Source organism: Stegostoma tigrinum, chromosome 26 (assembly GCF_030684315.1).
Source record: "Stegostoma tigrinum isolate sSteTig4 chromosome 26, sSteTig4.hap1, whole genome shotgun sequence".
In the NCBI taxonomy this organism is placed as follows: Eukaryota; Metazoa; Chordata; class Chondrichthyes; order Orectolobiformes; family Stegostomatidae; genus Stegostoma; species Stegostoma tigrinum.
Genome location: NC_081379.1, coordinates 46,156,227 through 46,172,986, shown reverse-complemented (window position 1 = coordinate 46,172,986; position 16,760 = coordinate 46,156,227). Strand labels below are relative to the sequence as shown.

The 16,760-nt window shown below is 45.0% G+C and overlaps 1 protein-coding gene across 1 annotated transcript in view; it reads right to left on the bottom strand.

Annotated features, from left to right (window-relative positions):
• Positions 1-16,760, bottom strand: part of slc5a1 (solute carrier family 5 member 1) — an 82,744-nt gene that overhangs the window by 17,264 nt on the left and 48,720 nt on the right. Inside the window, exons 7-8 of the mRNA XM_048556689.2 lie at positions 6,557-6,637; positions 2,092-2,312 (exon numbers count right to left, since the gene is read on the bottom strand). Coding sequence (XP_048412646.1) covers positions 2,092-2,312; positions 6,557-6,637 — 302 coding nt within the window. The remainder of the gene's footprint in view (positions 1-2,091; positions 2,313-6,556; positions 6,638-16,760) is intronic.

Here is a 16,760-nt window from a genome sequence, read left to right as displayed (position 1 = left end):
ATCAGGCCAGCTCTTTGTTCAAGATTTATATTGAATTCCAATCTGCCATTGCTGGGAATTGAAGCCATGTCTCCTTATTCTTGGTCTTCCATGCTAGTCTGGTGACAACCTCTCCTTAGATTCTGAAGGACAGGGGGAAATCCAAGGGGAAAGTCAAGGTTTACATTCTGCTTTGGATATTCTCCAGGTTAAAATTGGCCAGTCAAGCTGAGGTCTACTTGGCTGCTTATTGAGGAACAGGGTGATACACCGAAACATCAAGTGCTGATGTTTCAGGGGAATGTAGGACATATAAGACATGGGGATGTACCAAAGCAGTTGGTCACAGAGCTGTACGGCATAGATCCAGACCCTTCAGTCCAACTTGTCCATGCTGACCAGATATCCTAAACTAATCCAGTCCCATTTGCCAGCATTTGGCCCATATCCCTCTAAACCGTTCTCACTATTATACCCATCCAGATGCCTTTCAAATTGTACCAGCCTCCACCTCTTCCTCTGGCAGCTCATTCTATACACGCACCACCCGCTGTGTGAAAAAGTTGCCCCTTAGATCCCTATCCCTGACTTTCTTCAGCCCTTTAAAGATTTAGTCCAAGTCCAGCAGTTTCCCCAAGTTCAATGCCACCTTTGATTTATGAAAATCCACCAATGTGAGTTTTAAAACAAAAAGAAGAGGACATTCAGAGGTGTGCCGACTTCCACACATTCTGCACGGCTTTCACTGATTTACAACACTGTGTTCACTGTAGAGTAATGAAAGAGCTCTCCCTTGGGGCTTTTCACTGCCTGTTTGCTGTCCTGTAACAATAGTGTGATGGGGTCCTAGGTTCAAATCCAAATGGACAAAACAGTGGAATTTAAATTCAATTAACATGTCTGCAATTGAAAACTAGTTTCTGGGATAGTGATCATTGATTGTTGCGAAAGCTCATCTGGTTCACTAATTCCTTCACTTTAGGGAAGGAAATCTGCTGCCCTTACCTGACATCTGATTCCAGATCACAGTGATGACCTTCAAGTGTCCTCTGAAATGACCCAGTGAACTCTCACTGGGAGGGCAATTAGGGATAGCCAATAAATGCTAGCCTTGCTAGCGACCTTCACATTCCACGAAAGAAAGAACAAAAACTACAAAAGTTGAAGGAAGAAATCATTTCATTAAGGCCTTCGACCCGAATGAGGAGGCTTCAGGCCAACCCCAGTCCAACAACCTGCTCCGAAAACTCTGCTCACCTTCTGGCAGCTTTGGTGATTTCAGATAGCCCACAGTGCGCTTAAACAATCAACAACATTTAAAATAAACTCTCAGCATTCCAAAGTAAAGTCAGTGTTTTTCAGCTCCCAATGTCAATTGGCCTCTCAAACAACTTGCCAAAATCGCACTGAATTAAGTACTACAATCTAAAAGCATTCTAACTACTCAACGCCTGTAATGTTTAACTTCTAACGTTTTCCCTTATTTCTTCCCATCTTGTTCTCAAGTTTTTGTACCTCGGTACTTGTACCAAAGATGGTGCCCCATGTGTAGAGATATTGAAAAGTTTCACTGTACTCCTGTACTTTTGTCCTTCAATACACATGAAAAAAGAACAATAAACCCACTCTCACTAATACTATTTATTTGAAATATTTAAACACAGGGCCCAGCAATAGAGAAACCTTTTCTAAAGGGTCCAATACATTGACTCGGTCATGGCTAAAATCAAAGAGAGCCATGCAGCTTGCCCGATTTTTAGTTGATGGATTGATTTATTTATTGTCACACACATCCTGTTGTAGTGTCACCTCTCTCTGGCGCCATCTAAAACCATTACATAAAAACAAAAACAGAATTAAGGCAGAAAAATGAAGAAATAACGAAAAAGTGTCCAACTTTTTACAGTCCTTCATGTTAAGTGCTTTGTCATGGGCCTTTGGCCTAGTGGCCAGGCATGAATCCCCTTCACTGCGCCTCTGCCACTGCAATGAGAGATGCCTCACTTCGGCGCCATCTTGTTCGTGCACTTGATTACAAAGCCGGAGCGAAAAGAGAAACAGCAGGAACAAAGGCGGAAGGAATGAGACACATGGCCAGCGTCTACCACTTACCTGATCGGTACACCAATACCAGATCGCTAGGATGGACAGGCCGAAGACCAGGCCTGGCCATGGAATATCACCGGTGATGGGATCTCGGAACAAGTGGAAGGAATCCGAACGCGGTGTGTAACAGGCTGCACTGATGTTCAGATTTGGATCAGTGGTCTGGCTAGTGATGGCGTTCATATATTTCTCCCTCATGGCATCATAGCCTCCCACTTCATTGAAAGCTGCAACACAAAATATCTGACGTTAGTTCTTGACAATGCAAAGGATTCTCTCAATTGGTGACAGCACAGAAATAAGAAAATCCTTGACTGGAGTGCAATTTTAAACCATCCTGCGTGGCAGAAACAAGTCCACAAACATTCTTTCTGGAAGCCCCCAGTCTGCCATTTTTAACAACTCAAGGACTGTACCTAGTTCTTGTACCGAAGTATTTGTACCTAAGATGGTGCCCATGTGTGCTGACATTGAAAAGTTTTCATTGTACTCCTGTACTTTTGTCCTTCAGTACATGTGACAATAAAGTCTAAATCTAAAATCTAAAATTGGCGATACAGAACAGACTTGTATGAAACCAGAGGGTCCATTGAAATTTTACCTCAGGCCTGAACAAGATGGTCGCCATGGTGTTCCTGTCAGCTAAAGGTAGGCCCAAATCTCTCGCCATCCCTCCCTGGCCCACAAAGGTCTGTTCAACATGAAGGCCTCTTCACCACCAGGGCCTCCTCACCAACTGGCCAGCCTCTGTGCGATGCCAGCCGGTCTCTGACTGCTCTCTGAATATACGAGGATGAGGCCAGGAAGTAAAAACAGGCCAGGCCTGAAATCTGACCTTGCGGGTGCACCCGTGGTTGGCCTGCACCTTGAACTGACTGAGACTCGCTGGCCTCGCTCAGAGCAATTTCCTGAGAAACGCACCAGTAGTAGGACCACCATCTTCTGCTGTATGTTGACAGTGGGAGTATGGAGAATGACAACACCACAGTGTCCAGCCCATACATCTCTGTCTCACCTTAAGCTTTTCACTGACTTGAGGCAACATGCACTGGATTTGGCCATATGGAAAAATCAGGGAGCAAAAGAGCAGGAACACAGCTCTGAATTTTGAGTTGAGATCCACCATGGAACATATTGAAAATTGGAGTCCCATCAGAACTAAGTGTTTTGTGTGGAGCAGGAAGGCTGACGTTTCGGGCCTGGATCCTCCTTCAGAAATGGGGGAGGGGAAGGGCGTTCTGAAATAAAGAGAGGGAGATGGGGAGGCAGGTAGAAGATGGATAGAGGAGAAGATAGGTGGAGAGGAGACAGACAGGTCAAGGAGGCGGAGATGGAGCCAGTAGAGGTGAGGGTAGGTGGGGAGGTAGAGAGGGGATAGGTCAGTCCAGGGAGGATGGAGGACCTGTCCAGCCTTCCTGCCCCTCAGATGCTGCCTGGCCTGCTGTGTTCCTCCAGCTCTACACCGTGTTGTCTAAACTAGTCCCACTTACCTGCACATGGCCCACGGGTTACTCCGACTACGTCTTATTCATGAACCTGTCTAAATGTCTTTTAGATGTTCTAACTGTACCCACATCCAACACGTCCTTCGGAAGTTCATTTCACATAAGAACCATGCAAAAATAAATGCCCCCAAGTCTTCTTAACATCTTCTTCCTCTCACCTTAAAGATATGCCGGCTAGTCCTGAAATTCCCTGTCCTAGCCGAAATAAAACACCTGCTGTTCACATTATCTACAGTCCTCATGATTATATAAACCTCTACAAGATCACCCCTCAGCCTCCTGGGCTTAAAGTCCCAGCCTATCCAGGCCCTCCTTAAAACTCAAAACCTCCATTCCTTACATCCTGGTAAATCTTTTCTGAACTTTCTCCAATTTAATAATATCCTTCCCATAACAGGGAGACCAGAACTGGACCCTATGTTCCAGAAGAGGCCTCACCAATGTCCTGGACAACCTCAACGTGACTTCCCAACTCCTATACTCTAAGGTCTGAACAATGTTAATTGATAGATAGAATTAGGTTGGGGCATGAGAAGGGACTCTCTTTTTCCCAAAATAATGCTATGGTATGTTTTATGCCCATCTGAGCCAAAGCCTACCTGGCTTAATATCATAGTCAAATGGCTCTGCCAGTTTCAAAGAAGCAGGATACAATGGGCAATTTAGTAATTGCCAATGCACCTAACCTGCACGTCATGGCACTGAGCACCCGGAGGAAACCCACGCAGACACGGCGAGAATGTGCAAACACCACACAGACAGTCACAAAGGCTGGGAATTGAACCCAGGCCCCTGGCGCTGAGAGGCAGCACTGCTAACCACTGAGCCACCATGTCACCCTAACATGACCGTTGTTTCTCAACCCCGTTCTCCTGCCTTCTCCCCATAATTCCTGACCCCCTTACTAATCAAGAACCTCTCTATCTCTGTCTTAAACACATGTAACTTGGCCTGCACAGCCTCCCGCAACATTGAGTTCCACAGATTCCCCACCCTCTGCCTGAAGAAATTCCTCCTTGTCTCAGTTCGAAAGGGTCACCCCCTCATCCAGAGGTTATGCCCTCAAGTCCTAGTCTCTCCTACTCATGGAAACATCTTTTCCACATCCACTCTATCTAGGCCTCTCTGTATCCTGTAAGTTTCAATCAGATGCCACGCTCCCCCCCCCCACCTCATCTTTCTAAACTCCATCAAGTACAGACCCAGACTCCGCAACCACTCCTTGTATGACCAGCCCTTCATCCCCCGAATCATTCTTATAAACCTCCTACAAGACCAGCACATCTTCTCTTAGATACAGGGCCCCAAATTAATCACAATATTCCAAATGCCCAGAGCTTAATACAGCCTCCGCAGTGCGTCTCCAGTCTTGTTTTCCAGCCCCCTCGAAATGAATGCTAACATTGTATTTAATGTAGGGTGGACAAGGTCAGAAATCACACCACATCAGGTTGTAGTCCAAAAGGTTTATTTGAAACTTTGCCTCCTTCATCAAGTGAACAAAGGGGCTACACTCTGAAAACCTGTGATTTCACATGAACCTGTTGGACTGTAACCTGGTGTTGTGTGATTTCTAACATTGCATTTGTCATCCTAACCACTAACTGAACCTGAATGTTCACCTTAACCCTAGGCAATGGCCTTGTGATATTATCATTAGGCTGTTAATTCCATAATAATATAACAATAATCCATAATAATAAACTTCTGGGGACCTGGGTTCGAATCCCACCATGGCAGATGGTGGAATTTGAATTCAATAAAAATCTGGAATTAAGAGTCTAATGATGACCATGAATCGATTGTCAGTGTAACCCATTTGGTTCACTCATGTCCTTTAGGGAAGGAAGCTGCCATCCTTACCTGGTCTGGCCTACATGTGACTCCAAACCCACAGCAGTGTGGTTGGCTCTTAACTGCCCGATGGGCAGTAAGTGCTGCCCTATCCAGCAACACCCTCATCCCATGAACGAATAAAGAAAAAAACTCCTAAACCACAACGCCTTTGTGTTTTAGATTTCCAAAGCTTTTCCCCATTTTGGAAAATAGTTTATGCCTCTAAACTTCCTGCCAAAATGTTGAATGGATTGCTCATGGGAAGTGCAGGGATACAGGGACAGGGGAAGGAGGTGGGTCTGAGTGGGTTGCTCTGTGGTGGGTTGGTGTGGATATCTCAGGCTTCCACATTGTCGGAATTCTATGATTCTCGAAGAGATGTTTACCTTCCTTTAGAAGGGCGATGCGGTGACTTCTGGAGACATTCATGGATTGAACAAATAGAAAAGTCAAAAATCCCTTGCCCACTGCTGGTAATTCTGTTTGACTTTGCGTTCAGAACTAATATTGTGTTCATATGTAGAGATAACACAGTGTGGAGCTGGAGGAACACAGCAGGCCAGGCAGCATCAGAGGGGCAGGGAAGTTGATGTTTCAGATCAGGACCCTTCATATGTAGATCTTTTTTAGAATGAGCAAACAGATTGAATTCTGGAGGAAAGTGAACTACAAAATTCACTTAATACATCTGGAATAATTTCAATGATGGTGGCAGTAAAAACTGTGATCAATTATTGCTAAAGACCCACCTGGTTCACTCATGGCCTTTGAGGAGGGAAATCTGCCATCCTTACCAGGCCTGGTCTATGTGTGACCCCAGAACCGCAGCAACATGGTTGACTCTTATCTGGCATGTGAGACGCCCGAGCAAGCCTTTCGGTCCAATGTTCTTTAGGGAAGGGTGCTGGTCTTGCCCTCTTCTCAAGAGAGAATGAAGAGAAGAAGGCAGCATACCCAATGGGGAAGGGCCACATTCCTGTTCAATTCTTCTATGCTGTGTATAAAGCTTTAATCCTGAGGCTGCCCCTTTTGTCAGCTTAAATGTCGCTGCTTAGGGTCACTCAGTGCAGGCAGCTGTCAGGGAAAGGGGCAATGCACCAACATAGTGGAGAGTGAAGAAGTCAACTTACCGAAACCCATCAGAATGAAGGACCCCACCACCATGATGACGGTCTGCAATGTGTCCGTGTAGATCACAGCCGCTAATCCACCTGCCAGCAACACACACATTAACTTTCCATTAATAATGGAACAGAGAGGTCAAAGAGATCATTCATATTGACACAATTCCAAGAGAAATGTAGGGTAGGGCTTTCCTCACTGGGCCAGAGGAGGTTGAGGGGTGAATTTATGGAGGTTCATAAAATCATAAGGGGCATAAATAAGTGGAATAGCAAATGCCTTTTCACTAAGGTGGGGGAGTTCAAAACTAGGGGACATATTTATAAGGTGAGAGGAGAAAGATTTAAAAAAAGGACATGAGGGACAACTTTTTTACACAGAGAGTCGCTCATGTGTGGAATGAACTTCCAGAGGAAGTGGTGGACGTGGGCACAGTTACAATGTTTAAAAGACATTTGGATAAGTACATGAATAGGAAAGGTTTGGAGGGACGTGGGCCAAATGCAGGCAGGTGGGACTTGGTTTAGTTTTGGATTAGGGTCAGTATAGACCGGTGGGACTGAAGGGTCAGTTTCTCTACGGTTTGACTCGAAGACTCTATCCACACCACAGGGTAAATAAAGGTTAATGTGGATATGTAAATGCAATAGTGAACCATGTCTTGGGAAACAATGACTTTCTGGAAGTCTCCCATCAAATTCAGTCTAGGATATTGCCAGTATTTGCCACGTTCAGTCACCGAAAGTAAGAATTTCAGGTGCAGGAGTTGGTGAAGAAGGGAACTTCCGCAGTGGCTTTCATAGTGGATTTGAGTACAGGAGCAGGGAGGCATGGTTACATTGTATACAGGACCTATGTAAGATCACACATGGTGTACTGTGTGCAGTTTTGGTCTTGAAGGGCTGAATGGCCTACTTCTGCCGCTATTCTCTATGATTTCTATGAAAAAATGGTTGTGTTTGCAAAAAAGCCAAGCCTGCTGAAAATCATTATCAGCCTCACCCCAGAGGAAGCAGCGGACGGTTGAAGTGGTCTTTCAGATGATTTTAGACAAGGTACCAGACACAAGAGTCTCCCGTAACAGTTTGTGGGAGATACAGTTATGGAGCTATACAGCACAGAAACTGATCCCCTGGTCCAAAGAGCATGTGCTGACCACTGAATATTGTGTAGTCATTGGTGAACATCTCCACTTCTGTCCTTAGGATGGAGGGAAGGTCAGTGATGAAGCAGCTGAAGATGGTTGGGTCTAGGACACTGCCCTGATGAATTCCCGCAGAGAAGTCCTGAAGCTGAGATGATTGACGTCCAACAATCACGACCATCTTCCCATGTGCCAGGTTTGACTCCAACTACCGGGGAGTTTGTCCGTCTGATCCCTCTTGACTTGAGTTTTCCCAATACTTCCTGACAGCATACCCATGGATATTTGGATAGTTAGACTGAGGTCTTTCAATTGGACTTGGGGTAAGTGTGGCTTGAGGGAATGGGGTGAGGGATTTGATGTGGGAAAAAAGAAAGAAAAATAGAGAGGATAGTAAATTGGATTTGATTGGCTCGGGACAGAATTAAGAGTAAGGGAGGAATTAAGGTGAGCAATGTGTCGTGGTCAGCCCTGACACACAAAGCAGATACAGGACACTGTACAACCATTGCTCCTCATGGCGCAATGTTCCAAAACCATTGTGTAGATCAATGATCTGAATACAGGCCTGGCGGGAGTAGTTTCCAAATTTGCTGATAATGCCCAAACAGAAAGCACAGTAGATAATTTGAAGGTGCAAAAGTGTTATCAATAAGAAGATTCCTGTTTTTCCAACGGGATCTTAAGTTATCCACTTTTATCACAAAAAAAGGAAGGCAGGTTATTATCTGGATGGTGGCAATTTAGGAAAAGGTGAGGTGCAGCGAGACCTGGATGTCCTGGTTGAATAGTCGCTGAAGGTTGGCACATAGACGCAGCAGGCAGTGAGGAAAGCTAATGGCCTGCTGGCCCTAAGAGCACGATTTGAGTATTAGCAATGTCATTCATACAAGGCACTGATGAAGCCACATCTTGAGTATTGTGTGCAGTTTTATTTCCTAGTCACAAAAGGGACAATTTTGCTATTGAGGGAGTGCAGCGAATATTCACCAGTCATATTCCCAAGATGGTGACGCTGACATATGGGGAAAGACTGAACAGACTGGGCTTATATTCGCTGGAATTTAGAACAACGAGGGGGTGGGATCTCACAGATACAGAGGAAATCCTGATGAGACTGGACAGGCTAGATGCTGGAAGGATGTTCCCCGATGTTGGTGAAGTCCAGAAGTAGGAGTCACAGTCTAGGAATAAGCCATTAAGGACTGAGGGGACGAAGAATGTCTTCACTCAGAGAGTTGTGAACCTGTGAAATTCTCTCCCACAGAAGTCTATTAGGGCCAGTTCATTAGATATATTCAAGAGGGATCTGGATGTGGGCCTTGTGGCTAAACGGGTCAAGGGCTACGGGGAGAGGGTGCTAATGGGATATTGAGATTGCATGATCATCCATGATCATATTGAATGGTGGTGTAGGCTCGAAGGGCCAAATGGCCTACTCCTGCACCTATTTTCTGTGTTTACATGTTTAATTTCTCTAGAGTGATCGGGGAGGGGGCATCTCCTCTTCTGCAATGGTGAGACCCAAGATTTCGTCAGTAAGCCCCAGTTTTAGGCCTTTTCTGCTTATTAAGACCTTATTAAAATTACTCGTGAAGACCTAGTGCAACTGCAGAATCTGATGGGGGTTGTGGGTCATTTACTTTTGGTCACGTCAACTGAATGAATAATGAGATTGAAGACAAACAGTGGGATCTTGTCAGGGAGCTCACGCGTATTGATCAATGGATCATTTATTATAGTTACACAGAACACACAGCACAGAAATTGGCCATTCTGCCCAACTGATCTATTCTTGACATCACCTCCCCTTCATCTTACTCTATTCCTTGCTGCCCATGTGGATCTATCCCTGAATATGTATCAATGCCAGTCACCCCATTTACTTCAAATGCTCTTAAACTCCCAATCATCTTAGACCATAAGACCATAAGACATAGGAGTGGAAGTAAGGCCATTCGGCCCATCAAGTCCACTCCGCCATTTACATCATGGCTGGTGGGCATTTCAACTCCACTTCCCTGCACTCTCCCCGTAGCCCTTGATTCCTTGTGAGATCAAGAATTTGTCGATCTCTGCCTTGAAGGCATCCAACGTCTTCATTGCTACAGGTCGATAAACATTTCTCACTGTAAATACACTTTGAAAGGATGGGATTCAGTGGGAAAAGGTGGATGTAGGGAAAGGATGTGCAGACAATGATTGGAATTTTAAATTAAAGGTGTGGCTTTACCAGGATCCAATCTAAGACAGGGAATTCAACTTGCTGCGACTGAGATGTTTGGATGATCTTACATAGGAGCGCAAGAACAGGAGTAGGCCATTCAGCCCTTTAAGCCCGTTCCTCCCATTCAATGCGATCATGGCTGATCTATGGCTGAACTCCATTTACCTTTCTTTGGCCCATGACCCTTAATAACTTTGCTTAACAAAAATGTATCTACGTGAGGTTTAAAATTAACAACCACTCCATCATCGACTGCCTCTTGTGGAAGGGAATTCCAAACCTTTACCACCCTATGTTTGGAGAAATGTTTTCTAACATCTCTCCTGAATGGACTGGCCCTAATTCTCAGACTATACCCCCTAGTTCCAGAATCCCCAGACAATGCTTATGGTTTATCTTTATCTACCTCACCTTTCCTTGTTAATATCATGAAAGACTTTGATCAGAACATCCTTTAACCTCCTAAATTCCGGAGAAAATTAGCCGAATCTGAATAATCTCACCTCAGTGGTTAGCTCCTGAAGCCCAGGTATCGTTCTTGTGAACCTACACTGTACTTCCTCTGAGGCCAATCTATCCTTCCTGTGCTCACAGTACTCCAAGTGGGGTTTTGTATAACCGCAGCATAATGTCTGCATTCCTGTACTTCCAGTCTCTTTGAACATCCACAGTATCTTGAGTTTACAGAAGGCACAACGTGGGAGCACAGCCAGGCCACGTTTGGAATAGTCAGATCTGGGAGTAACAAAGGCAGGCATGAGGCTTTCAGCAGCAAGTGAATGGAGACCAGGGTCAAAGTCATGTTACATCACAGAGGCAATGGGGCGGCACGGTGGCTCAGTGGTTAGCACTTCTGCCTCACAGCACCAGGGACCCGGGTTCGATCCCACCCTCAGGTGACTGTCTGTGTGGAGTTTGCACATTCTCCCCGTGTCTGTGCGGACTTCCTTCATAATGCTCTGATTTCCTCCCTCAATCCAAACATGTGCAAGTGAGGTGGATTGACCATGTTGAAATTGATGTGGAGGGAGACTGGGTTGGACCAGGTCAGAAATCCCTCAGTCCAATAGGTTAATTTGGAAATGCAAGCTCTCAGAGAAGGTGGCCATGCTCCAAAAGTTTGTGTTTCCAAATAAAACTGTTGGCATGTGATTTCTGACCATGTTTAAATCGTGCAGGCTAGGTGGATTAACCATGGGGAATAGCAGAGTTACAGGGACAGGGTAGAATGTTCTTTGGAAGTTTGACTTGGGCTGAATGGCCTGCTTCCACACTGTAGGGTTCCTATGATTCTAGGTGGAAATAAACAATTTAGTGATGTTGGGGACATGAGGTCAGAAGATCATATCAGGGTCAAATATAACAGTGAGGTCGCACACAATCAGATTATATTGTCACCAGGGCGAGGGATGGAGTCAGCAACTAGGGAAAAATGTCTCTATTTTAGCTGCTAGGAAGCAACGTTGAGGCAAGAGGCAAAGAACAATCAATGGTACCTCCTTGACTCTCAGGTGAAAAAGAGAGGAGTTGTATAATTTAAGCACAAATATTACAGCAGAGTAGCAGGTAGAGAAGGAGATGAAAAGTTGTGGAGATAGGGTTTAGGAAGCTGCATTTCGCAATGTGTTGTGATCAATTAGTTGTATCAGTTGTCCTGAGAGTGATTTTGCTAGAGGGTTGGAATGCATTCAGCTGACGATGTAGGTGCCAACTGGGAGATCACAACATTTATTGTGTAAACAAATGCTGTTATATTGCCCATAAATCTCTCCTGATATAATCTAAACAGCCAACACAAGCCAAAACAGAGAGTAGAAGCTGTTTGGAAATATACAAGGGGTGTTGTCTCTCCCTAGCTCTGTAATCTTGTTCTCCTCCACAATTATATCTTTGCTTCTCTGCTTTGGCCTCTTTTTATCTCCATGTAGAATCACTCCACTATTGTAGACCATGCTTTCTATTCCTGAGATCCTGATCTCAGGAAGTTCCTCCACAGAGAGAGAAAATGATTTATTGGAAGAATTAGGAGGGATGGGAGTCAGTGAGGGAGTGAGGGTCAGGATTGGGAGTCAGTGAGGGAGTGAGGGTCAGGATTGGGAGTCAGTGAGGGTCAGGATTGGGAGTCAGTGAGGGTCAGGATTGGGGGTCAGTGAGGGTCAGGATTGGGAGTCAGTGAGGGAGTGAGGGTCAAGATTGGGAGTCAGTGAGAGTCAGGATTGGGAGTCAGTGAGGGTCCGGATTGGGGGTCAGTGAGGGTCAGGATTGGGGGTCAATGAGGGTCAGGATTGGGGGTCAGTGAGGGAGTGAGGGTCAGGATTGGGAGTCAGTGAGGATCAGGATTGGGAGTCAGTGAGGGACTGAGGGTCAGGAGGAATAGATTATGAGAGATTGGAGGACTTTGTTAGGAGTGTTATACTGAACTTTGATCAATCGCAAAGTCTTTATGCCAAAAGTTACTATTTAACTGAGATTATATGTGCCTGGTTTAATGGTTATGGGATATTATTAACTCTAACTAACCATGGGTGAAACTCTATAAGGTGCTAGCTCTGAATGACTAACCCATTGAGTTTGAGGGAAGCTCTGTGACCAATTAGAAACGGTGATCGATTTTCTGTGGAGTTCTACCTTCTATTCTCCATCATTCCTGTTTGCTTTTCTGGCTCCTTTATCAGTAGTTGCTTGCTGCTGTATCACTGAGCAGCTTTGACGTGACACAGAGACTGATTTGTTTTCCCTTTCAGTTTCAATCACCTCTGGTTAAAGTTTGAGTCGGTGAGTAAAAGTCTCAAGAGAAAGAAAAGAAAATGGAACAAGATTTTTCAAAATAAGGCATTTGGGATAATCAGCATTAGAGCTCAGTGACATGGGTAAAATAGAAATGAGCTCCTGCAACAGGCATTTAGAGAGTTAGGTCGTAGATTAAAGAGCAAGATTACTAAAATTGTAATCTCTAGATTACTTCCAGTGCCATGCATTGCTGACTATAGCAATAAGAAGGTATGACAATGGATGTTTTTAAGGCAAATATAGATTTTTGAAGAGCAAAGGAATTAAGGGATATGGTGGGCTGGAGAATAAGTCCATGAAAAGATCAGCTACGATGTTATTTATTCACTCACGGGATGGGGACATTGCTGGCTAGACAGCATTTAATGCCCAGAGGGCAGTTAAGAGTCAACTACTTTGCTGTGGGTCTGGAGTCACAGTAGGCCAGACCAGGTAGGGATGGCAGTTTCCTTCCCTAAAGGGCATTAGTGAAGCAGGTGGGTTTTTCCTCCATCAACGATGGATGCGTGGTCATCATTACCTTCTTAATTCCAGATTTTTTAACCAATTGAATTCAAATTCCACTATCTATGCTGGACGTGAACCCTGGGCCCCCAGCACATTATCTGGGTCACTGGATGAACAGACCGGCAATAATACCTCTAGGCCATTGCCTCCCTTTATGGAATGACAGAGCAGGTCAAGAGGCCAGATGGCCTACTTCTGAGCCAATCTCTTATGTACTGATGAATGTGAGGCTAAAGGGATGGTGCAGTAAGGCAGGCTTTACTTTTGGATTATCGGGATAGCTTCCAGAGTAAGTGGGACCTGAACAATCTGGATGGGTCGAACCTCAACCAGAGTGGGCCCAACATCCTTGCTGGGAAGTTTGCTCTTGTGGCTGGGGAGGAATTTCAACTGATTTGGCAGGGAGGTGGGGCACAAAGTGGATGTAAAGCTGGGAGGAAGGTCCAACCAGATATAGAAGGAAGGCCAGGATGGTCCAGTAGGTGATGAAGACGCCGGCAGGATAGGGCACATGGGGAGGTCAGGAAAGCTAAATTGTATCAATTTTACTGCAAGGATCCTAACTGGTCGAGTGGATGAACTTAGGGCATTGATCAGCTGGTGGGAATATGATATTGTTGCTGAGATAATATCAGGAAGGACAAGACTGGCAATGAACTTCCAGGGGGATAACGGGTTCAGGCAGGGTATGGGCGGTGAAGAAAGCAAGGTGGGGGCGTTGCATTTTTGTTAGAGGAAGCTCACTACAGGAATGAAAGGGGCCATCGTAGAAGGGTTGATTACCATTGTTGGGATTGTACTACAGGTCTCCCAAAAGCCAGAGGGAGATTTGTAGTCAAGTCACAGAAAGATGTGACGGTAACAGGGTTATTGTTGCAGGGGACTTCAACTTTTCTAACATTAGCTGGGATTGCATTAGCGTGAAGGGGTTAGACGGGGTGAAATTTTTTTCATGCACTGGGCAAGATTTTTGTGTCAGCACATAGATAGTCCCACTAGAGCTCCAGGCAGTACTAGACCTAATCGTAGGGAATGAGACCAAGCAGTTTGTTGAAGTTTCGTTGGGTGAGCATTTTGGAGATGGTGACCATAACTCTGTAAGTTTCAAAATCATTAGAGGGAGTGTTTAGGGACAGTGCAGAAGTTACATATCTAAATTGGGAAAAGGCCAATTTCGATAGTCTTACACAGGATCAGGGAAACTTGCAATGGGAGCAGCTACTTGCAGGTAAATCTTCATTGGAAAGTGGGTTTCTTTTAGATAGAGAGAGCTCAGGGCCAGCCTGGCATTCCTCTAAGAGTGAAGGTCGACGGCAGCATGTCCACGCAACCCTGGAGGTGAAGGCATATCAAGAGTTCGGTAAAGATAAAAGGAAGAAGATACATCACATCAGAAACAGGGGAGGCCCTTCAAAACTACTGAGAATGTAGGAGGTCTCTTAACAAGGAAACTGGGAGGGCTAAAAGGGGCCATGAAAAATATTCAGCAGATGGGATCAAGAAAAACACCAAGCCTTACCAGGGAAAGGATGGGACCTATCAGAAACTGAAGGGGGAACCTGTGCATGGAGCCAGTGGGCTTGGGTGAGATCCTAAATAAATAATTCTCATCTGTATTCACATAAGAGAAAGACATTGTATATGAGTTTGGGTGATGTGGTTCTAGAACATATTAAGATGAATAAGGAAGAGATATTAGAAACTTTAGTTGGCATACTGGTGCATAAATCCCTAGGGCCTGAAGAGATTGCATTCCAAGCTACTATTGGAGGCAACGGAGAGATTACTTGAGCCCTGGAGGATATATTTAATACTTTTCTGGCCACAGGTGAAGTGCCAGATGACTGGAGGATGGCTGATGTGGTTCCTTTGTTCAAGAAGGGCAGCAAGGATAGGCCAGTTAATTACAGTCAAGCTAGTCTGACTCAGTGATAAGGGAATTATTGGAAAAATTGCTGAAGGCCAGGATTATTCAATTGTTGGGAATGCAGAGATTTATCAGGGATAGTCTTCTCGGAAATGCTGGGATTTATCAGGGATAGTCAGCATGGATTTGTTAGATGGAGATCTATCTGACTAATTGAGTTTTTTGAAAAGGTAACTAAATATATTGATGAGGGTAGTGCAGTTGATGGACTTCAATAAGGGCTTTTTATAAGATCCCACATGGAAGGCCTGTCCAAAAGGAAACAGCCTATGGAATCCAAGGCAAGTTGGCAAACTGGATCCAAAACTGGCTTTTACAAATAGGAGGCAAAGCGTGATGGTGGAGAGTTTTTGTAATTGGAAGCCTGTGGCTAGCTGTGTACCACAGGGATCAGTGCTGGGACCCTTGCTATTTATTATGTACATTAATGGAATACTGCGAGCAGTTCTGGTCACCACGCTGTTGGAAGGACATGACGGCACCGGAGACGGTGCAGAGGAGTTTCACCAAGGTACAGCCTGGTTAGACTGGGTGTGTTTTCCTTGGAGCACAGGATGCTGGGGGTGGGGGGGAGCCGGGGGGGGGGGGGGGGGGATCTAACTGAGGTGTACAAAATTATGAAAGTCATACACAGAGTAGGTTGTGAGAATCTCTTCCCCATGGCAGATGTGTCTAAGACCAGAGGGTGTGAGATTAGTGTGAGGAGCAAGCGTTTTAAAGGAAATGTGAGAAAGAATTTATTTTACCCTGAGGGCAGTAGAAATATGGCATGTGCTGCCTGTGATAGGGTAGTGGAGGCAACATTTAAGAAGCAAATTAATGTGCACTTAAAATGTCATGACACAGTCGGCTCTGGACCAAATGTGGGTAGATGGGATTAGCATTCTAGTTAGTGATCAGTTCTGAAGAAGGGTCACTGGACCCGAAATGTTAACTCTGATTTCTCTTCACAGGTGCAACCAAACCTGCTGAGCTTTTCCAGTAATTCCTGTCCTTGTTTGGGATTAGTGTAGTTTTGTATTTGTTGGCTGGCATTGACAGGGTGAGCTGAAGGGCCTGTTTCTATGCTGGAGGAGACCCTAAGAACTCATTGGTCTCTATCCTTTTGGACTAACCAATTTATAACAAGCCCATTCTCTAAACAGCTGCAGGAGTAAATTGCCTCACTTTGTCAGACTATCATGCTGCGGGCAGCTCACATGTTGACTGTGTCAGTGTTGGCTGAGCTGAAGCTGGTCTGGGAATTAACAAGAATTGCTACAGTTGACTTCAGTTTGGTCACAAAGGCAAATAACTGGTTGGCCCTTATATATCAGTTATCTAACGGAAGACAGAGAGTTGGGGTGTTGGGGTGGGAGGTGTTTTCAGAGTGGCAACCCATATCTAGCTGTAAAGGTCAGTGCTGGGACCACAGTTATTTACAATATATAGTAACGATTTGCATAAGAAAGGTGGGTGGATGGCGCAAAAATGAACATAGATCTGCAGAAGGATTGAGACTGGTTGAGTGAGCGGGCAAAACTCAGCAGATGGAATGTAATGTGGGGTAATGTAAGACTATGCACTTTGGCAGGAAGAACAAAGGAGTTGAATATTATTTAAATGGACAAAGACTAA